Consider the following 24713-nt stretch of genomic DNA (forward strand, 5'->3'; position numbering starts at 1 on the left):
ATTTTCAATTGCCTGAATGCAGCCATAGCGTCATTCTCTGATCTCTGACTAATAGAGCCTTCTTTTGCAAAGCTAAATTAGATTACTCTGTAGCCTAGTGGGGCTGTGATTCAGCGCTCAGCCACAGCAGTATTTCTTCCTAACTCTGCAAGCTGAATTGCTGATGAGATATGACTGTAGAATGCAAGTGATGACTTAAATTGGATTTCAATACAGCTGGCTGGGGAATTCTGGGAGTTGAAGTCCACACATCTTAAGAGTTGCCAATCTTTAGAAATACTGGCTTAGATTGTTCATTTCCAGTACTTAAAGTTTTCCCTTGGCTGTGGGCAGCTCTATGAGCTAAGGATCACACTGCATTCATGTTCGCCATGTTTTCTTTTGTAAACCAGTATGGTGGAGGAGTAGGCTGGTATAGGTGATGGACTGTGATTGGAGAGATCCAAGTTCAAATTGTCACTTGACCATTGAGCTTCCTGGATGATTTGTACTCCCACCTACAGTGTTGCTTTTCCTATGAGGATTAAAGTGAAGGAAGACACATAAAGTCTGCCTATGCATCCTAAAGGAATGGCATGATGGAAATTTAGTAATAAATAAAAGCCAGAATTCATCAGAGGAGAGAATAGTCACATACAGTAAAACAAATAGTCGTCTGACCTGAAGAAATGAAGTTATTTAATATCACAACCTGTTCCCTACAATAGTCAAAATCAGTTCACAATCCTCTCTTAACAAATACAGAAGCAGGTAAACACAGAGAGGCTGTATTCACATGTAACATTAAACTATGATTTTCTGAAATTATTTTATGGGCAAACAAGAATTAATATTTTCAGAGAAAGCACAACATTCAGCCAATTTTTATTTTCTGCCTCCATTTCTTCTGCTAGACTGCAGAAGAAATAGGCAATTTGATTCATTTGCTGATGTTATATTGATAAAGGGGGGGGGAGCATGACAGGAATAAGACATCTATACAATGTAATGTTCACATGTATTATACATTAAAAGCACTGATGTGACAACTCTCATAAGTGTTAGAAAAAAATTCCTTTATAACTGAAAACAGAGTTTTATCACAATTGACCATAATTTTAAATTGCTTGGGGAACCAGGAGGTTGAAAACAAACTTCTAGGCTATAAGCTGCCTATTCTTAGCTAACCTTACAAGCACTCCTCAAACATACTGAAGTGGCTAGTAGAGTTGAGTAGCCCCAATAGAGCAGTGTTTCTCAACCTTGGCAACTTTTAAGACACATGGATTTCAAGATGCTGGCTGGGGAATTCTGGGAGTTGAAGTCCATGTGTCTTAAATTTGCCAAGGTTGAGAAATCCTGCTAAAGAGATATAAATCTTTCTTAGACATCAAACAGTGCTGTAAGCCTATGCACACTAATACAAAGAGGATGAGGAACTGGGAACCATGATCCATTTTAATAAGAAAGGCCTAATAAAACAATCAAGAAAACTTGAGCAGCAACTGGGCAATTTCAATACTCATCCTTTAAATTAAAATTGTGAGCACCGAGAAAAATGACAAGGCAATATACTGTAGTGGTCTAGAATTTAATACAAGGGAAGATGTACCTGATTCACTATGTATGTTCCCACTTCTCCCCCACCCCCCAGCAACATTACAGTGGTCTGCAAAAATTACAATTAGGCAAAAAAAACAAACAAACACGTTTATGGCAGTCTTGCAAGTTTGGGTTTGAGTTCTCAGGTCTAAATCTCTCTTTTACAATTTGCCAACCCACATTCACTGCCAAGAAAAACCTCCAGCTCAGTGTACTAAAAGTTCTAAATTATGCAAAATAAAATTGGTTAGCAGTTTGAGTAAGGAGAGTGCTTGGGGTGGGGTGGGGGACAAGATTTCAGTTCCCTCCTTCTTTTTCTACTGAGATTCATTTATAGCTGTATCAATAGAATTATAACATTTAAGTCATCCAACTAATTTAATGGAGTTAGATATTTTATTATTTACTATTACTAAACTAAGCAAGTAAGTATTAAGACAGCATTACTCCAGAATTCTCAGCCTTCCCTAACTTGGCCCCTGAAACTCCCATAACCACATGGTGACCACATTAATAGATTGGATGGCAAACTATGTTAGGCCACATTTGTATGACTTTTTTTACCATTTGTTCACTAATAAAACAAGTACAGAGCTAATCTTGGCAGAGCCTTGTCTGGGAATATTTTTCTATTTTGGAATGTCCAACTATTTTACTAAGTGGATCTCACCCTGATTAACTTATTTGAGATTGGTCAAGGTCAGCTACGTGTTTCTACAGTAAGTATATGTTAAAACTGACTGACTGCTATATAGGATATCTAACTAGGGAGATAGAAAGCCTGTAATTTAAGGATTCCCTTATAGACTGTCTCCTGCTCTTCCTCTGATCACTGGTCAGATGTTCCATTTCTTGTATGTTACATTCAGTCTCAAACTCTTTTTCATCATTCTTTAGAATGGACTGTCAAGGTAATGATTTAGAACAAACATGTCAAACTCGCGATGTCATGTGACGTTGCGCAACATATTGGGATGGTTTTGCCATTGCCGGCAATGGGGTGGGCGCGGCTTTCGCATGACGCATCCAGCCTGCAGGCCAGGAGTTTGAAACCCCTGATTTAGAAGCTAACCAGCTGGTGTAATGTATGATGTAATATTGGGAATCACTCAGCAGGGTCTATGTCCCTTTAAAAGCAAGCAGGGTCTGTATCAATTTAAGAGCCTTGTATAAAATGGAAGACTCTGCACATGAATGCTCTCTCTTCTGTTTCCTGCTGTAACTGCTCTGTGTTGGAGACTGCTGTAATAACATGTGTAGGTATATTGTTCCTGGTGTATGATATTGTAGATAGTGTAAGATAAACCACCATTTAATATAGACCAGTTTACTGTTTAGTGTGTTTACTCCTGGGTTACCTCAGTGCAATAAGACTGCATGCTCTGATAAGGACCCAAGAAGATGGAAGGATCACTCCAAATTTGGATTCCAATACAGCCTCAGTCTTACAACTATACAGTACAAATTTGTATCTTATAGTACTCACTAGCTCTTGGAAGTAGAACTGATAATCAAATACAGGAATGGCTTCCAGCCTTTTCATAATATCCACACCAGGCTTTGAAGGTGAATAGGGTGTATTTATTCCAGCCACTGCCCTAAAACAACAGCAAGATATTAGGAAGAGGAGATGAAAAATAAGGTGAGAATTTTGATACAAAAGTGCACATGACCTGAGAGGCAGCCCTCTATGCCTGATGCTACAACAACAACAACAAAAAAAAACAATTTTAAAAGTATCTTGGGTACCTTAAATACAATTAAATGTCCTACATTAAATGTCAATGATAACATTACAGGATTGAAGAATTATCACTTTATGTAGAGTATCTAAAGAACTATTTGAGATAGGAGTAGCAATAGAAAATATATTAATATAGTGCTTCCCAACTTAATGGCTTTCAGTTGTGCAGAATGGTATTCTGGGAATAAGAGTGCTAGGACATCCGGAGGCATCAGGCTAGGAAAAGAGCAAGAGGGAGGGAGGGAGGAAGGCAAATTCCAGTCACATATGGTTATTGGTCTATCCACCTGCTGAATGCTAAAATCTGGGACAAAAGTAAATTGAGGAACTTGACATCTAAGGGAGGATGGGTGCTCTAGACTCATGCGGAAAGCATCAGACTGAGAAGGCTGGCCTCTGATACATCATAATTTTTAAGGAGAAAAAAGTATAAGTAATCCTGGACAGATAGCAACAATGAAATAGAATTTAAAAAAATACAATGAAAGGGAGACGAACCAAGATGACTAGTAATATATTATTTAGGCAGATGAATAATGACAAAATAAAAATGGCTCAAAAAGTAATGGACAAAGAAGAAAGAGGGTAAAATCTGACAAGTTGTTAACGTAAGACTCATGACATTTCCATGGATTTTTCTAATTAAATTTAGAAACAAATAAAAATGGAATTTGATGCAAAAAGGTTGAAAGTTACCAACTAAAGCTAATTTACCCACATATTGAATTTTGTTAAGGTTAAGTATGTACTATACACTGTAAGACATAGTACTGAATTATATATTGTACTTCTGCTCATAACTCCAAGTGATGAGCACTTTTTGGTGTTTGATCCATCACTATCAGACATTTTGCATGCAAATATCACAGAGAAATTAACTTACTTGACCCGCTCTGGGTAAAAGAGAGCCATATTCCACACTGTGGCACCACCCCAATCATGACCAATGAATGTAGCCTGAACAATGCTCTAGAAAGGAAAAAAAAGGATAATTTCAGTACTCATGTCTTCCTATAAGCATAGTTCTTTTTCTTTCTTTCTTTCTTTCTTTCTTTCTTTCTTTCTTTCTTTCTTTCTTTCTTTCTTTCTTTCTTTCTTTCTTTTTCTTCCTTCCTTTCTTTCTTTCTTTCTTTCTTTCTTTTTCTCTTTCCTCCTTCCTGCCTTCCTTCTTTTCTCTTTTCTTTCGTATGTAATGTATATTGCAGGCAGCACCCGTTTATTTATTGGAAAGGTGCCCAGCATCCCCTCTCCCAAATGATAAAGATAAACAATAGGATATTCAAATTCTTTAGTGATAAACATTTTTAAATATCATTTTAATATTTTTAAATGGACTTTCTTGACTGGCCAGATACAAGATGACAGCCTGTTTATGAGGGGGCCTACAATAGGATCTCAGTATTTCAGATATGGACACAGGCCACCCAAGTCTGAGAACTCAGACAAACCGACTGATCCCAGGATTGCAAACTCTAAATACCAGCAGCTGCTGGTTTGTTTAATCATGATTAATACCTTATAACTTAAAATTGTAAAGATCCGGTTTTTGTTTGTCTGAGGATAACTTTCTACTCTTGCCTCTTTCCTTTTTACCAATGTTTTATTATGATCTTTCCTCCCCAGAGGCTGGAGCTTGAGGAACCATTATTTTTTTATTTTTATTTTTTTATTTTAATTCCATTTATATCCCGCCCTTCTCCGAAGACTCAGGGCGGCTTACAAGCTTAGCAGTAGCCTTCATTCTATGTATATGCCTGCTTATTAGGGCTTTCACACACACACCCCAAGCGGCATTATTACAAAGTCAGCTTAATTGCCCCCAACAATCTGGGTCCTCATTTTACCTACCTTGGAAGGATGGAAGGCTGAGTCAACCTTGAGCCTGGTGGGACGCGAACCTGCACTAATGGCAGGCAGCTGGTGTTACTTAAGGAGGCATTAGCCCACTGCTCCACCAAGGATTTGACAATATCACAGCAATTTAACCAATGGTTTCAGCCAGACAAGAAAATGTGCTATCCCTTACATAAAGAAGGAAATAGCATTACTTCGGTGCTATATTTCAATGGAAAAGGGAGAACAAAGCACAAAGCTCCAGCTATTAAACTACTATTTCACTTCAAGGGAAAAAAAGGCATTTTTAGATTGAGGTTACTAAATAGGATGCCTTCACACATTGGTTCAGTCACTTAAGTTAATGGAAGCAGCCTGCCAAATTACTTTGGAAAAGAAGAAATGGGAGGGGGAAAAATCTAATTCTGAGCATCAACTCCTCACTTAACTTGAGAGACATTTTTTTTACTTTTAAGCACCATCTGTTTGTACAAAATAGGGCCTCATGCTCAGCTATTCTTCTTCCAGTCTCTTTCCTAGCTTATTGCAAAAGGAGATGTGTCAAAGTTCCACAAAGTTCATTACTTGCTCAATAAAAAGTTTTCCTTAGGGAACTAGGAAGAGCTGAAAGGTTAAACTCAGCAGCTGCCCAGGATAGAGGGGAGAAACCATCCTGTGGAGGAAGCTCATTTCAACTACATCATAGAAAAAAGAGATCAAAAGCTTCCTGGCAAATCCATGGCTTTCCAAACCCAAGTCTTCTCAAACCCTCTCCATCCTTATGAATTCCTCCTGCCCATTTGGAAATCCAGGAATATACCGTATGCCTGTATACTATAGAAGCCATGACATGTCAAAATAATCATCCATCTTCCAGCCCTGGCTCTTAGGGACCTAGGATGGAGGGAGATAATTCAAATCAATTTACTGCTGGAGCCTAACAGCTTGAGATACCATCAACTGAATTTGGGGATTCTATATGCAAAACATTTAATTGGCCATTGGTATCTCCCTCTCTTGTTGAGAGCAGTCAGGAACATTTTACCTTCCCCAGTGAGGGAAGCTAGCAAAAAAAAAAATCACCTCTATCAGAAAACACACAGACCTTTTAACAATGCAATAAGAGACATTAGCAGAGTTGCAGGCTAGAAACTGGGTTGGCTTTTTCAGCAATTTATAATTTGGCAGAGAAAGAAAAAGATTAAGAAGTTCAAAAGATAGTGAAGCATTTCGGCATACTGCAGCACTGAAAAGCTTGAAGTAGTTTTATAAAAGAGCCCGCACTTTTATTCTTTAACTGTGAGGTAGAACAGATGTCTAGTGTGACCTACAAAGTGGAACTTGCTCACACAGCACAAAATTTACCATGGTGTCAATCTTACACTTTCCATCAGAGCTGTGAATGTTCTTTTTCTCTTTCTGAGCTATTGCTCATGAAAAACTATGCCCTAAACCAGGGGTCTTCAAACTCGGCCCTTTTATGACTTATGGACTTCAACTCCCAGAATTCCTCAGCCAGGCACACTGGCTGAGGAATTCTGGAATTTGAAGTCCATGAGTCATAAAAGGGCCGAGTTTGAAGACCCCTGCCCTAAACTAAGCTGGACCATGCTATTGTTCATGAATACTTATGTCTTAATAAAGTTGGTTAATCCTGAAGGCACTACTAAACAACTCCTCCTCCTCCTCCTCCTCCTCCTCCTCACTGCACTGTTTTGTACTTTTTACAAATTGCAAACCAACAAATGAGAGGATGCAAGCTTCTATAGCCGCAATAAAAAAGGCAGCATAATAGCTGGACAGGTTGGATGACAAAGAAAGCAGTTGGAAAATACATAAGATCCACTAGAATCATGGGTGTCAAACTGCTGGCCCACGGGCCAGATGCGCCACACCAAAACCATGTCCACCCCATTGCCGGCAGTGGGGAAAAAGTCGCGATACGTCTTGACACGTCAAGTGACGTGAGTTTGACACCCATGCACTAAATCCACTATGACAAGCAGTAAGAACTATTTTAGAAAAAAAAATATTCAAGTCCTCCAAATATTCTTCACATCCTTCACCTTCTACAACATAGCTTAGTATCATGTTGCCTAGATTAATAACACATTTTTCTCATGTTGGAATTAATGTATTACTTTTAGATGTATTTGAGTAATAAATGCAGCAATAAGAAAGCACACATGAAAGACGAAATAAATGAATAAATGGTCTGACATTTTTCCTTTCGAAATTTGGTAAAGACAGTTGGATACTTTTATCATTTAATTTAGTTTATCTAAGCCGCCTTGAGTTGCCATGTGCAAGTAGGCGGCAATACAAAATTTCAAAATAAATAAATTTTCTAAACAAACAAACAAACAACAAACAAACAGACCGTTAGATTTTTAATCCACCTATTCGTGAATGTTATCTGGACTGGGTTTCTAAATTAAAAAAGTAGGAACAGGTTCGCATCCCACCAGGCTCAAGGTTGACTCAGCCTTCCATCCTTCCGAGGTAGGTAAAATGAGGACCCAGATTGTTGGGGGCAATTAAGCTGACTTTGTAATAATGCCGCTTGGGTGTGTGTGTGTGAAAGCCCTAATAAGCAGGCATATACATAGAATGAAGGCTACTGCTAAGCACATTGGTTTGTGCTTAGATTGTAAGCTGCCCTGAGTCTTTGGAGAAGGGCGGGATATAAATGGGATTAAAATAAAAAAATAAAAAATAAATAGTATCTGTGGACTTCACATGGACTTTTCCTGAGTTCAAAGCCTTGCTTTGAAAAGTATATTGTTTAAAGCTTCTTTTCCCAGGGACACAAGAGAGATGCAAAGGTGACAAACAAGGGGGGGAAAGAATAAGGAAAGAGAAAGAGAGGCAAAGACCCAATATCTAGAGAAGAATAACTGGAGGAATGACTCTCCAACAACTTAATACTAATGTAGATTTTCTCAAGATTTTCATTGTAATACCTTTTGGCAAGGAGCTCAGAAAAACATACAATTAGTTTTTATACTTCCATTATATTATCACAATCTCTCCATAAAACACTTAGTTTTAATGATAGCGGTGACTAGGAATGTGTAAAATCCATCCATCTGGAAGTGGCCCTTGCCAGAGAACACCAGAACATTCTGGTTTTTTGGGGGGACATTGTTGTGATTCAGGGTCAGCCTGTGGGTTCGGCAGTTGGGTCGGATGACTCAGAGGAGGAGGGGGGTGTTGAAGACCTTGCTGAGGGGGTTGAAGATCTTGCTGATGATAGTCCTCAGCCAGGCCCCTCCCACTTGGTCACCACGGAGACCCAGCTGTGTGAGCCTGACAGTGTGGATGAAGATGACCCACAGCTGGCCCTGTTCAAGGACGCCCGACGCAGGAGGCAGTCAATTAGGAGTAAACAGAGGAAGGCAATGGGGCTTCTCGGAAGGAGGCAGAGAGAAGCCACACCCTGAACTCTATATAAGGGGAATGTGTGGGGAGGGCTGGTTTGCTGAAGGCAACCGCTCGGATAGTGTTTCAAAGCTCCTGTTTCTTGGTTCGTGTCTTGTTTGTTTTTGTAGTAATAAATTTGGCAGGCGTAATTCCAGCCTCTTGCCGTTTGTAAAGGGGTTGCCTTTTCTGCAGGGCCGGTAGCAGGCTGGTACAGAACAGACATGCAGATCTGAGGGAAAGGTATTTTGGGGGATTTCAGAAGTAAATCTTTCAAACAAGAAATGATATGAAGTGTCCTGAAAATAATGATCTACACAAAAAAGGTTTATTTGGGCCCAGAACATCTCTGGATTACCTCATACCCTTTTTGCCTAGGAGAATTTACTTCAAGAAACCACTGAATCCCCCAACCCAGAATGGTACAGTTCAGAAGAGGTTCAAAGGGAAATGGAAACATTCTGGAAATCTCCAGAATAGTCCATTTCCAAATCAATTAATTTTAAACATACCTAGTAGTATCCCAGAATTACCCAATAAGCCTCACAACTAAACACAGATTTGAATCTGGCCATTCTGATCCAAAGTATTGCATTATCTACCCCTCACCTCATGTTCACATTCATCAATATTTTGACTGGTGTGAATAGAATAGAATAGAATAGAATAGAATAGAATAGAATAGAATAGAATAGAATAGAATATTGAAGAGACCTTGGAGGTGAAGACATTAGACTTCTACAAAGACTACTCAACAGTGATCAGAACACCACAATAATTGTAAACTCATCTTCTCCCTATTTTGGGTTGTCTTTCTACAACTTGACCTTTACCTTTATACACAAACACACAAAGGAACTTAAATCTGATACATTTTTAGCTGTGCATGATTTTGCTTTCGGCCTCTAGGCAAACTGCAATGTTCTGTTATTATGCCTAACATCCTATCTCCACTCTTGACACCTACCCCCAAAGCTCACAAGGTTGTCTATGAAGAAGATCTAGGACTAAAGAATATGCATTGCACATTATTGTTTGGTCAAGCAAAGCTCACCAGAACTGGGGTCACAGGGTGGGAACATAAGCTACTTGGAACTTTTTTTCATGGGTGCAGAGCAAGAAATTCAAATCAACACAAAGGTCAATAATGGCTGTAATTGTGCTGCTGAGGACTGCAGTTGCATATATTGAGGTCAATGTCATCTGCCTCAACAGTACAGCCAGCTATCGTCTAGGAAGCAAATTGAACCTCTGCTGATTTGTTAATGGTGTTGCCTGATGCTCTCCATTGGTCAAATCTTGGGTTTCTCTTATTGTGATGGCATTGGAAAGAGTCCAGAGACACTTTTGAGTAATTGGTTGGGGACTCACTAGTATTCTATGCAAATCTGAAACTATATCTGGTAATGCTGTGAAAATCTTTAGATTTACTGATTAGGTCTCTCCATCCAGCCTCAGAGACCCTGCCCATTTCAGTGGAAGATTAAGTATCTGCACTTCTTCTAATTGTGTTTCTGCAGAGATTTATTTATCTTACTTTTATGCCACTCTACCTCTCCATATTTACCACATTTATTTGCTCTCTTGAATTTTATTTGGTCATTTAAATAGGTTAATAAGAGCTGTGGTGACGCAGTGGTTAGAATGCAGTATTGTAGACTTAACAATGGCTGATAAGAAAGCCAGAAAAGTCTGGATAGTGGAGACAGCAGTACCTGGAGATAGCAGAAGAGAAGAGAAAGAACTGGAGAAAATCACAAACAATAAAGACATGCAAATAAAAGTAGAACCACTGTGGCAAAATGGCAAAAGAAAGCAAAGATAGTTCTAATAGTGATAGGTGCCTCGGGTTCAATTCCAAACCATCTGCGCCACCACTTGAATACCATCGGCACTGACAAAATCATCATCAGTCAATTGCAGAAGGCACTTTACTTGGAATAGCTTACATCCTGCAACTATACTTTTAACATTATTAAACGATAGCATCTGCCTATTCCAGGTCCTTGGGAAGGACTTCAATAGGTGGACAAAAATGCTAAATACAGTGTAACCACCTGGCTGTCCGTGCAATCAACTATAATGTAACCTAAAACGTAAAGCCAGCCACATTTCTGTCAATTAGTAGGACTGCAGCAGGAACAGCAGAGGTGCCCTCTGCTTTTACAAAGACACACTACTGTTAACTAAGCCACACATTAGAACAGCAAACAGTTTTACAGCATGAAACGAAACATCTGAAGCATGGCAAGATGTTCATTTACTTTTGGCAATTTTATTAGACTATTTCTTTTTCTATCACAACTGCTGTATCTAATACAATTCCAGTGCTCTTGCTCCACTAATTGCTGAACTTTCACTACCCTGAGCAAATTATTTTTATAGTGATTAGGCCAGCAAGATCTCATTCTTAGGACATCACAAATAGTTGCTAACCTCAGCAAGAAGACAGTAGACAGAAGACAAGGACTATTTTCCATAAAAGAACAGATGACACAGCAAGTTTTTGAGTCAATTCAAGTTGGTTGGGGCAAGAGGATGAGCAGCACAGACATATGGAACATGAAAAGCTCACAGGAATAGGGAAGCTGGGTGGAGTTTAAAGTTTTGTGATTCCTAAAACAGCCTTCTCCCAAATGATGCCATTCTGATGTACTGAGGACCAATATTTCTATAGGAAAACACACACTGGGGACATCTGTTCCTAATCTCATTTGAATTCTAAGTGATGAATGCAGAGAAGAGCAACAAGAATGATAGGGGGCTGGAGGCTAAAACATACGAAGAATGGTACCAGGAATTGGGTATGTCTAGTCCAGGGGGTCGGCGACCGGAAAAAGGAAAAGAGCCACTCAGAACCGGTTCCATCACACAAACAAAAAAGTGGGAGCCGCAAAAAGTGCGCGTGCACCTGCATGCACGCGCATGCACCTGCGCGGCGATGGGTCTCCCCTTTGGAGAGGTGCGTGCCGTCCCGTTCAGAGACCTGCCGCGTTCGTCAAACATGGACGAACGCGGCAGCTGTACAAACGGGACGGCGGCGGCTTGGGAGAGGTGCGCGTGCACCTCTCCCAAGCCGCCGCCCTGTTCGGAGACCTGCCGCGTTCGTCAAACATGGACGAACGTGGCAGCTGTGCAAACGGGTGCCACTCTCCATTTGGAGAGGTGCGTGCGCACCACTGCCCGTTCGAAGAGGTGCACGCGCACCGGGCGACTGGGAGCCGCAGGAGACGGCTCAAAGAGCCGCATGCAGCTCCGGAGCCGCGGGTTGCCGACCTGTGGTCTAGTCTAATGAAAAGAAGGATAGGGGAGATGTGATAGCAATGTTTCAATATCTCAGGGGTTGCCATAAAGAAGAGGGAGTCAAGCTATTCTCCAAAGCACATGAAGGCAGGACAAGAAGCAATGGATGGAAACAAACCAAGGAAAGAAGTAACCTAGAACTAAGGAGAAAATTCCTAATGGTGTGAGCAATCAACCAATGTAATAGCTTGCCATCAGAAGTTGTGGGTGCTCCATCACTGGAGGCTTTCAAAAAAAACCCAAAAGTGGACAACCATTTGTCTGAAATAGTGAGGGTCTCCTGCTCAAGCAGGGGGTTGGACTATAAGACCTCCAAGGTCCCTTCCAATTTTATTATGCAAAGTTTTATATTCTATAAAAGTAATTGCGAGTGGCTCCTAGCCAAATAAAAAAATATGTGAGTGAGTTCCAAAAAGAAGTATTGATCCATTTTTGTCCCCACTTCCCTGGTATGTTTTACAAGACTCTGAGAACAGTTGTCTTTACCTCAATCTACTCACAGATAACTATTTACCCTTCTACTTCTCATCTTTTCAATGTGTTCGTAGTTAAGAAGACATTTCAATCCTCACTGGCACAGTCCTATATAAAATATGGATTTGGTCCCTTCTTGTCTTTCCATCAGGCAGAGAATTTAGCATATTTGTTTCCATTTTCCTAGCACTGTGTTTCCTCTCTGTCTTTCAAAGCTGAAAGACAGCAATCGCATCATGGCTAAATTCTCTCACAAATTAGAGGCGCCAGAGAAAAAGAGTATAGCTAGAAAATGCCAAATAGACAACTGCTTCTCAGTTTAAAAGAACCTGAGATGACACAGCAACCCTAGTAGGGTATACAAAACATTCTCAGGAAAGTTCGTGACTTGCAGTATATTATTTGAGTGTACTGTACCAAGTCCAGATCAAACATTCCATATTCTGAAGTTCTTCCTGATTTTAGGACAAAACAGCTTTTCATTTCATGGTGTCTCTCAGTGTTTTAATGTTACTCAACACTTATCATTATGTTTTCTTAATTTCTTCAACTATTGAAACTTTAACTAATTAGGTTCCAATTCTGATACCAGAATTTCAATGAAGTGGCTCCAGATATTCTGCCCCTGAACCAGGAGTTCCCATATAGAAATATGCCTAACACTAATACCTAATACTTTCAAATAGATTGCTTCTGTGCATTTGTTCCCATTTAAAGCAGATTTGGCCAATGATGTCTTGCAATAGCAAACTTCAAGTCTCCAACTCTATGTGTAAATGTTAATGTCTAACTGTTTATTATTTAGCTCAAAAAATAGACTCTGTCAGCAAAACTACTCTCAGTAACCCTGAGCAATTAGAATACTTGATTGCTATTCCAAAGGCACTAAATATTCAGTGAAGAGACAGGTTTTTTTTTATCAAGGACTCTGCATGAAACACTCTGCATCTATGTCAATTATATTATCCACCACTACTTCATACAAGTAAAAGACTTTATTCTCTCCAGTTCAAATTATACTCTTATCCCCAAGAATAAAAGTAGCTGGTCACTCTAATAGTGTGCCATTACTGAAAAAGCCAAATTTCTACATAAAGTCAACCTGTTATTGAACACAGGTTCTTCATGTATTTGTTCAGAACCAATATAAAATACATAACAATAACTATTCTAGAAGGCATCGACCTGGTAACCCTGTAAAAACCAAGTGCCCTGAGTGTAAGCCAATTCCAGACCAGGATTACTGTAGGCAGTAGGTAGAAATTTCCATGAAAAAAATCTTCAAAATTCTTTGTAAATTAAAACAACCACAAAGGAAAATTCTCAAGCTAGTTTCCTACCTGATAGACTAAGTAGATAAAGGGATTCTTTTATATGTGTCTCCAATTGTCACCTTCTTTATCCAAGATGGAAGCATCTGGTAAGTTTCTATCAAATAGATCTTGCTTCGGTGGGGGCATCTCTATGAAGCCTTAGACCGGGGTGGGGAACGATGGCCCTTTTATGTCTTGTGGACTTCAACTGCTGGCTTAGGAATTCTGGGAGTTGAAGTCCACAAGTCATAAAAGGGCCATCATTCCCCATCTTTGCCTTAGACTAAGAGCTTATATGAGAAGATAACAATTCTGAAGAACTGCAGCAGGGGCAGTTGGAAAGTGCTGCGTATGGATTATTCTTTTAATTTAGAAAAATGGAAATTTGGGATAGAATAGAACTTTTTAAAAAGCTGTTCTAAATCTTTTAAAAGATTTTAAGTTTCACCAGGAAAACAAAAATCTGCTGACATTAATGTTTCAGTTAATCAGTTGCCAGCATTTCAAATACTCTTTCTTTATGTACCTATCCCTTTTTAATAAATCCCAAATTGATTCTTTCTCTCCATTCGGGCAATCTGAATTATAATCCTAATTATATTGTCAAGACAGATGAATGCTCCCAGAAAGGTTAAAGGAGGAATTGTTATTTAATGTCATGGTGCTGATCTGGTGACCTCTCTCTTTAGTTTCTGCTTGAGACAGACCATTTATCAGGGGTAAAAAAAGAAGCCATTTTGTCAGGAAAGGTCAGAGACACAGGACTGCCATATCTCAAGTGGCTGGAGTGAAAAAATTAATCCTCTTCTTAGTTAAACACATTAGCCCTTTTAATTAAACAGAATTACATTAAATTAATTAAATTAAGTTAAATGCATAAACCCTTTGAAATCTTAGCTCAGTCATTATCCAAGTCATACGATCATTACTCCACCAGGTTATGTCTCATTATCTTTTCACAAGGTAAACATTATTGTATGGAAAGTCTGTCTCGAAAACGGTTATTACTGTACAACTGTTGAACCAAAAGCCCACACCTTAAAACTCACAAACTTGTGTCATATTTAACACCTTCAGAAGAGCCTTTGCAACTGGTATCTCCCCAATTAGTCAAAGACAATTTTCATCTTAGCTTCTGCTGGTATGCATGAGCTTCAGCCCTTTACAGTCTTAGTGACCAGTTACTCACACCCTCATCAGCAAACAACAACAAAAAAGAATCTATTTGCATAGAATTAAGAAAGTCTATTTTCAATAGTTTGTTAGAAGTCCTGCAAACTAGGAAGATGAAACCAACTTCTTTAGAAAGCAGAGAACCATGTAAGCAATTATAGAAATGGTTCTTCTGTTCCCCGTTTTTACAAGCATCCATTTCCCTGCTACCCCTCATGTATGACAATATTGTAATACAGAAAGCAGTGTCTTGCTCACAATCAGCTGGTTTCAAGCACACAAGCAAATAACCATGTAGATCTCAAACAGCTGGCAAATTAAATATAAAAATGTATGTTCTTATAGAAACTTATTATTTTGTATAATTTTACTAGTTTTAAGCGATACTGTATGTGCAAAAAGGCACGAAACAAGGTGGCTCAGTGGGTTAGAACGCTGAGCTTGTTGATCAGAAGGTCGGCAGTTTGGCGGGTCGAATCCCGAGTGCCGCGTAACAGAGTGAGCGCCTGTTACTCGTCCCAGCTTCTGCCAACCTAGCAGTTCGAAAGCACGTAAAAATGCAAGTAGAAAAATAGGGACCACTACGGTGGGAAGGTAACAGCGTTCTGTGTGCATTTGGCGTCTAGTCATTTATTTTATTTATTTTATTTTAATTCCATTTATATCCTGCCCTTCTCCGAAGACTCAGGGCGGCTTACAAGCTTAGCAGTAGCCTTCATTCTATGTATATGCCTGCTTATTAGGGCTTTCACACACACCCCAAGCGGCATTATTACAAAGTCAGCTTAATTGCCCCCAACAATCTGGGTCCTCATTTTACCTACCTCGGAAGGATGGAAGGCTGAGTCATGCCGGCCACATGGCCACAGAGACGTCCTCGGACAAGCGCTGGTTCTTCGGCTTTGAAACGGAGATGAGCACCGGCCCCTAGAGTTGGAAACGACTAGCACGCATGTGCGGGGGAACCTTTATCTTTACATAGCAAATCACAGCCTCCTCCAATACTGATGGAAATTATTCATTTGCCAGATAAACCCTTTCTATGTCCCCAAATCTCCACCTTGAAAATCAACATCTGAAATTCCATGGCTGCCATTGGCTTAATAAAGGATTATTAAGCTCATCTTGCCCATTTTGTCAGCATCAGGTGATTTTGTATGTAAAGATGAAATCAGGGTAATCTAAATTTGTGAGTCAAAGAAGCCTACAGGTTAGTTATGATCCAACTGTGGCAGAAAGCAATAATGCACATATGTTTTATTGGACAGCTGACTGACTCTTCCATCTCTAACATAAAGCACCCATCTCTATTTTAAAAGCAATAAAAAAGAATATAAAGCAACCATCTCTTGACAGAGGATACCTGTGCTATTAAATTTGTAAGAGACAGTATCAGTCACTGAGAGAAAATTAGTTGCTCACATAGGAAAATTGGAGAAAATTTACTATTTTTTCCAGACACTTTGACAATAGACATAGCTGTGCTGATAAATCCTGTTTCAAGGATTCTCTCTCTTTTCTATAATTGAGGATCTAGGACCTCTCTATGCAGACACCACTGCATAATATAAATATACTGGGTTAACTTTGATTATTGAAATATGGGGAGCCATTTTTGTCTTTTTAGACTCTAATTTCTATCATGCGGAGATGAAATGATATAACATACCTGGTCACCTGTGGCCAGTTGACACTGAAGACTCAAATACACTATGGAATCCTAGGGATGGTATGACCTTATTGATACTACATGTTGTAAGATACAAATCAGCATTACGCTTATCAGAACTTACCATTTTGTCCAGAAAGATCACCAAATCCTGAGGTAAATAAGCAAAAAAAGTCAGACATAAACATCAAGTTCTTCTCGAGAAAAATCCTCTTAATTTTGTCTTTCACTGCTTAGTCCATCCTAGGTCAGCCCAGCCCAGATTGGGAGCAGCAGGAACACAACATCATGCATATTCTTAATGCTATTTGCACTGCATCATAGTTGAATTTTAGCAGATCATAATAGTGCACTTTGGGCATGCAGCCAATTCAATTTACCTAGGGTAGACACTGTATCCTCTCCACTTAAAACCTGAAACGCCATCCGTATATGAAATGAAATCTTCCTATGGCTTCCACTGGTCACCTTCTGAATCATACTCCACTATGTTTTGACAAAAGTGTGGATACTTTCTAAGTTGAAATTCAGCTCTTCTAACTTAGGCTATTTCCTAAGGTCCAGATGGCTTCAGGATAGGTGGAGACACTCTTTTAGTAGAAACCTGCATCTTTTACTAGCTCTTTTTCCCCCAGTGCAATTGCTCTCTGCCCTATCCTTGTCTGCATGGAAAAAAGACTATCCCTAAGGATGGGCTTCTCTTAGTGATGGAATGTAACTTCCTTCTGGGCTATAGTATGCCAGATACTATATAAAAAAGCAACATGGGCCTATCTAGCTCATGAACTTTAGATTCCTTATTACTGATTTAACAGAAAGCAGACAGATAATTTATATGTATAAGTATAGCACTGTGGTGGCGAACCTATGGCACACATGCCACAGGTGATATGCAGAGCCCTCTATGTGGGAACACGTGCCGTCACCCCAGTCCTAAGCCTTCAGCTGGGTTTTGTAAAACCTTTTGGCTTTGGGCCTCTGCCGCCGTGTGCAAAAAACACAAAAAAACGTTCAATCAATCAATTTCAACTTCTCGCGGGGAAAAAAAGATCTCGCAAAGTTGGAATTGATTGAACTTTTTAGTCACACCCAGTCTGCTGTTACCACTGCAGCCACGCCCACCCAATGGGCGACAACCACCCAACGGGCCATGCCCACCCAGCACCCAATTATACATAAGTGGGTTTTGGGTTGCAGTTTGGGCACTCGGTCTCTAAAAGGTTTGCCATCACTGGTATAGCATCTTCTGCCTTGCTTATCAAAGGCTTAATTGTCCTTGCAATCAAAAGTATAATACAGGAATCTCACTGTTAGAATGCTGCCCATGAATGTGGTGTTCCAAAACCATAATTACAATCCTGCAAATTCTCACACAAATCACCACAGTTATTTAAAATGTTCAGGACATTGATGTTTTAGAGCTGGATGAATTAACAATTCTCAAGTGTGGATTGTTAGCAGAATTGAAAAAGTGGAAATCACTCTCATTCAGCTTTAAACAGCTTTGGTAATATGGAGGAAGAAAAGCTGGCTAAGTTACAATTCCTGTAGTATAATTCATTAAAAATCCATGTGATGTGATTTATCTACCTAGGAAAAAGCAGTAACTCTTTATTTTATAATCCTCAATTCCTAAAAAATAAATGGGCTATGATGTATACATAAACTAGATATGAATCCTGAAAGTTCTGTTGACTTTTTTCATTCCCATACTTCCTGTTATTGCTGGAAATCCCATATCCTGCCAGAATTTGTGCTGGATTACCAAAGCCTCAATTTATCTGCTTTTGTCTCTAGAATTTATTGAAAATGCACCAGATTTTTTACTATAATAATCACAATACTGCTGCCATTAAGCAACTACAACAATAGCAATAGCAGCATATTAGCATCTTCTTGCTGAGCCAATGTAGCCTTATATGAAGTATGGAATAGTCTGGTTGCTATATTGAAGGGATGCGGTGGCTCAGTGGGTTAGGACGCTGAACTTGTCGATCAGAAGGTTGGCAGATTGGCGGGTCGAATCCCGAGTGCCGCGTAGCAGAGTGAGCGCCTGTTACTCGTCCCAGCTTCTGCCAACTTAGCAGTTCGAAAGCATGTAAAAATGCAAGTAGAAAAATAGGGACCACTACGGTGGGAAGGTAACAGCGTTCCGTGCGCCTTTGGCGTCTAGTCATGCCGGCCACATGACCACGGAGATGTCCTCGGACAAGCGCTGGCTCTTCTGCTTTGAAATGGAGATGAGCACCGGCCCCTAGAGTTGGAAACGACTAGCACGCATGTGCGGGGGAACCTTTACCTTTACCTTTATATTAAACCACTTCAGGCTGAGTCAGATTAGCATATGAATGCTATTCTTTCCTATCTCTTGTATATAGATAGTTCTCAACCCACAACCATCCATTTAGCAACCATTCAAAGTCATGACGATGCTGAAGAATGGTGATTACAGTCGGTCCTCGGAGTCCTGCTGTCCCAGCATCCCCATGCTTTAGGACTTGCATTGCTTAGTGAAGGAAAATCTGGTTGCAATTGCTATCGTAAGTTGAGGACTATCTATAGAGAAATCTTGCATGTAAAAAAACTAAGCTATGAGTTATATACATGGAAGTTATACACTTGAAGAGTATCACATCAGTCATATTCTTATGGCTTTGTTCACTATTGAATACTCAGTTGCCTGAATATAGCTCTCGCTTACTGATGGCAACTGGGACCAGCATCTCCATTGTTGAGCAACATGGTTGTAAGGTGTGACGTTATGTGTCTGTGTTGATTCATAATGGGCAATTTCAGCAGTCTCAGCTGCTATCAATAGATGAATCTCACATGGTCGCAGTTTACTGAAATCTCATGATCACCTTTATAACATCCTGTTAGCTTCCCCATTAATTTTGTATATCAGAACACAGCAGAGAAGGTCACAAATGACATCATGTGACTGTGGAGATGCTGATATAATATGAGGATAAATCATAACCCCCACCTTATTCAGTGCCATTGTAACTTCTGATGGATATTGAACAACCATTTTCTTTAGTTTAAATACTACTTAACCATTTTAATGTTAATATACAATAAGTGCTATTGAGTGTATCTCAATCATGACCAATGAAGAATATATTATTGAAGATCATGACCCACCTTACAAATTTCTTCCTGAGAATATGCTTCTATATCTGCAACAAAAACAGATAGTATTAAAACCACTGTATATGCCCATAAATTGATTTTAAAATGCAAGACTTGCCATGGGCTTCTTCATGTGTGTAATGCCCCTCTGAAACTTTCAGCTTAATACCCTAAGTGGGCTTGTTTTCGTAGACTCCAGAAGGCTGTATGGTAGAGTAGTAGATTGTTGAATCAAAACTGGGGAAAACCAATTTCAAATATTCACTATACCATAGAGTGGAAAAACAAAAAAAAAAATGTCCTATTTAGGCTATGAGCGACATCCAAGGAGCATTTCAATTTCCTAGTTGTGTTGGCAGAAGGCAACAATCCATCCACCAGTCAGCAAGCCTAGACTTTTCTTGGAACACATCACTCCTGGAGTTGCCATTACTTTGATCTGCCTCTCTCTCCAATCCATCCAAAAGTCTACATGCATGAGCATTCATGTCCCACGACAATTTAGAAAGGAAAAAAAAAGGAAATTACAGACTGGCAAAATAGAAATACCAATCTTACAAATGAAGTGAGAAGTTTCAGCCAGCAGGAAAGTTTCCATCAAAACTTAGAATAAAATCAAACAAAACTTTCCAACAACAGAGCAAACATATTGACTATTTAAATTCCACCTTATCTCTGGGCTATTGAACAGAACCTCTTTGGCTTGGAATCTTGCACCCTGAAGCTCTTGAGACCACAATATTATTGCTAGAATTTAATTCCTTTTGGGGTCATGGACCTTGCATAATGATGGCACAACAGCTTCCCTCAGGATATGACATGCACTCAGAAGAAACTCTAAACAGAACCAGTTAAGAAAGAAAAGGGCTGGGGGTGGGGAGAAATGAAGAAGCAAGCTGTTTTTGTACTTCTAACAAGCTTCAAAGGATTTATGTCTGCCCTCTACATCCCTAGTAGCCACCACAACCCATAAGTCACCTGCTCAGGGCAATTTAATGGCTTTTTTCCACTCAGGGCCCAGCTGTGTCAACCTTCCATTTTAATCTCCCACAATATCCTTTACGTGTCATCACTCTGGCAGTGTGGGAAATGAAATGACAACAACCAGATTGGAGCACTCTCGTTTCTTGCCACTGCTGCTAAGACTGTCCATGAGCAGAAGTCAGGGGCACTGTGCCTTGAGAATCTGGAGCAATTTTACAGCCAAAAGCAAGAATGACTCTTACAATCTGAAATGTGAAATATAAATACAACCTGATCCAAGAATTTTCTGCAAACATATAAAAAGAAAAATTTGCTACATCTCAGTTGTTTGACTGTTACTGGAACTTGTTTACTGACGCATAATTGCATGCCCACACATAGTCAGAGAAAATAATGCTTGGCATTTCGATAATGAGAGGATTACAAATCTACATATGATGAGAAAATGTCATGCTTACTTATAAGTTCTTCCTAGTTGTGTTGGCCAACAAAGTGGCACACACATATATAAAATGCAGGTTAATCAGTAAAATGTTTTAAAAATCATGTTCAAATGCAGTGTTGATTTGGGGGTTTTGTTGTTTGATATACCAGAAATGGCAAAATGGAGCAATGAGCTTTTATAGTTAGCATCATGCCAAGCATTCAAATAGTTGCTTCGTTCTACTTCATGCCATCTGGCCTAACATTTGCAGAAGCTTTTCAGTGGGACTATGTTCTACACAGTGCTGCCTTTATAGGCTATTCAAAGCTTCAGCTAGTTCAAAATGCATTGAACCAAGTAGGAATAGGCTCAGTTTGCCTCTATGAGAGCTCTACTGTGGGCGTATTGACTGTTAGCTGGCTTCTGAGTGCAATTCAAGATGCTGGTTGTTATCTTAAAAGCCTTGTTTGACTTAGGCTCTAGCCAGTCAAGGATATTATTTTGGGAAAAGATTCCAATCTTATAGTTCTTGACTTAGAACAGCAGTGACCACTCAAAGTTATAATAACACTGGAAAAAGTGACTTACGACTGTTTTTCACACTTGTGACAGTTGCCGCATCCTCATGGTCACATGATCAACATTCATACGCTTGGCAACTGATTCATATTTATGACCACTGCAGTGTCCTGAGGTCATGTGATCACCTTTTGTGACCTTCTGACGAAGTCAATGGGGATTCACTTAACTGTGTTACCAAGCTAACATCTGCAGTGATTCATTTAACTATGACAAGAAAATAGGGCACAGCTCAATAACTGTCTCACTTAGCCACAGAAATTTTGGGCTCAACTGTGGTCATAAGTAGAGGACTACCAGTAAGCACTACTCTACATGTATGCCTGTACATTGAAAAAAATGTTACTGGAAATGGTATACATATGCAAAGTTCAAACTCCGATATCTCTATATCTACTGTTTTATTAGTTTTCCTTGAATAACTCAAGATGGTTGAGGTAGGTTGGGCCAAGATAGAATTTCTGCCCAAAGTCACTCAGTGAGTTTCCAAGCCTGAGGGTAGAGAATTTTCTTTCTTTCTTTTCCTTTATTAAATTTATATAGCTGCCCATCTTGCAACAAGTGACTCTGGGTTGCGTACAACAAAACATTTATAGTTAACTTTCCCAGTCTTAGTCCAAAACATCAACCATTACAGTGGTAGAGCTGGGAAAGGCCTATCTTGGCTTGTGACCTTTGAGAGTTGCTATCAATTACAGAAATGTTTACTGCATGAAGCCAATTAATATGTAAGCTTTAAAAAATGCAAACAGAATTGCAGGGTTCAAACTACAGCAAAGTTACAAGGGTTAGTTAGGGAATATTTAAACTCTTTGCTCATCTCTTGGATCCTGATAGAACAGTAGATTTCAGGGTCTTTCAGAGCAGGCTTAAATAGATTAAGGGGTCAATGTCACTGCAATGCACTTTCATTCATTTTAAATTATTACCGTGACTTCTTTCCTTAGCAAGATGTTTCTTGTATTGCTAAAACTCATCTGGAAGTCATGACTGAAGAACAAGTGACTTAAATAGCAAGGTCACATTTAAAAGGTGGACCAGTACAGTGAATCTGCTTTAAAACATGCACACACATACAGGAAACATACCTGGTGGACCCACAGAATCTCCATAGCCTTTCATTTGCAAGGCAATGACACGGAAGCCAGCATCAGCAAGGGCAGGAATCTAACATGGAGGAAAAGACAAAAGTAACCTTGTTGGTGCACAGGTAGTGTGGCCCTGTCTTCCTATAACCCAAAACTTCCATGTATACATTGCAGCTGCCATATATTATGCATGAGAAATGAATATACCTTTTCTTTCAAGTAAGTTGAACTTATTCCGAAGGAGGGCATTCAAGCAGATTAGGAATAAAAACGCTTAAAAATTGTGTCACCTGGAACCTCCAAGAAAACCAGGACTCTGGAAATCCATGGCAGAGGCAAATCACTGGACCACTCCCCATCTCCACAAAGTGCAACTCTGTGCCAGGCTAAAGACAGGAAGGAAGGAAGGTTTGAGTCATAATTATCAAAGGCAGAAGAAACTGAACCTCTAAACTTCAGAGTAAATTGCTAAAATGTAGGGCAGGTGTAATAACAAAAACAAGAAAGAAAATGGCATTTTTTTTCTCTCTCTCTTATATTACATGACAGCCCCAGCTAAGTGGCACTATTTATATGTAAAGGGAAAGATGGGTTGAAAAAGCATTTGCTGAGCTGCAATGAAGAGATAGAAAAGACGACCAGATTTGCTTTCAATTAATCAATCAGAATAGAGCTGGAAGGGACCTTGGAGGTCTTCTAATCCAGCCCCTTGCTCAAGCAGGAATCCCTATATTATTTCAGTCAAATGGCTGTCCAATCTCTTCTTAAAAACCTCAAGTGATGAAGCCCCTACAACAGGGGTGTCAAACTGCTGGCCCGTGGGCTGGATGCATCATGCCAAAACTGCACCCACCCCAGCTCCGGCAAAGGGGAAAAAGTCACGATATGTCACAACACATCACGTGACGTGGCAAGTTTGACACCCCTGCCCTACAACTTCTGATGGCAAGCTGTTCCACTGGTTAATTGTTCTCACTGTTAGGAAGTTTCTCCTTAACTCCAGATTGCTTCTCTCCTTGATTAGTTCCCATCCATTGTTTCTTGTCTTGCCTTTCAGTTGAATGCAGTCACAAGGTGACTGAGGCCATGTCTTGCTAGTTATTTGGGATGAGTTTAAGTCTGCTGTTTGCACTATATCAGACATGTCAAACACAAGGCCCGGGGGCCGGATCCGGCCCGCGAAGTGGTTTCATGTGGCCCGCGAAGCCATCCTGGAAACAGTGAGGGAACGGCCCCCACTGCCTTGGCCCTGGCCCAGAGACCCTCCTTCTGCCAGAGACCCTCAGATCTGTCCCACTCCTGCCCAGGCCCCCATAGGCACCCTTGATGCGAACGATGTAGAGCTGGCCACGCCCACCCAGTAGGCCATACGCACTCTAGCCATACCCACCCAGTAGGCCACGCCCACCCTGGCCATACCCACCCGGTCCCTTGAGGGCAACCACAATGCTGATGCGGCCCTCAATGAAATTGAGTTTGACACCCCTTCACTATATCAAATGACTAAACACACATTACATGATCTTTCATTTTTACACGATCCAATCACAATAAACAGAATTATTTCCCCCACTGAAAGCAATTAAAATGTCCATTTTAAATACAGTCTTTTTATCATTACCTTGATTTTTACAAATCCATGGGCTACATCCTGGGGCTCGCATGCTGAAGGAAGATATTCTTCCTGGTCAAGAAGCTGTGGAATAGTTAATTAAATGAGTGAGTTTTTAAGCACCACATGAGTCTGCTCAGGATGGGGATCTATTATGATTAGCGACCAACCTCTATGATGTTTAGTAACAAGATTTTTGCCCCCCATTGCTGCAGTCTTTCCCTTTAAAAAAATCAAGGGAGATGTCAGTAATTTAAACTAAAGCTTTCAACATACAGAGAGTATGCTCACTACTGAAGGAAGAGCTAGTATCTTTTTATTTTAAACATTCATAATCTGTCTCTATCATTACAATGCATTTTGATGCCACTAATTAAAAAAGCA

General features: G+C 39.9%; 1 protein-coding gene across 6 annotated transcripts in view; it reads right to left on the reverse strand.

Moving 5' to 3' along the window:
* The window catches only part of EPHX2 (epoxide hydrolase 2), a 63559-nt gene that overhangs the window by 18371 nt on the left and 20475 nt on the right, over positions 1-24713 (reverse strand). For all 6 annotated transcript variants that reach the window (XM_083357134.1, XM_083357133.1, XM_083357135.1 and 3 more), the window contains 7 exons: positions 24339-24413; positions 23008-23103; positions 22718-22796; positions 19655-19689; positions 16635-16661; positions 4209-4294; positions 3068-3179 (listed from right to left, as the gene is read on the reverse strand). In XM_083357134.1, the coding sequence (XP_083213260.1) occupies positions 3068-3179; positions 4209-4294; positions 16635-16661; positions 19655-19689; positions 22718-22796; positions 23008-23103; positions 24339-24413 (510 nt within the window). The remainder of the gene's footprint in view (positions 1-3067; positions 3180-4208; positions 4295-16634; positions 16662-19654; positions 19690-22717; positions 22797-23007; positions 23104-24338; positions 24414-24713) is intronic.

The sequence above is a fragment of the Vipera ursinii genome, assembly GCF_947247035.1.
Source record: "Vipera ursinii genome assembly, chromosome: 1".
Lineage (NCBI taxonomy): Eukaryota > Metazoa > Chordata > Lepidosauria > Squamata > Viperidae > Vipera > Vipera ursinii.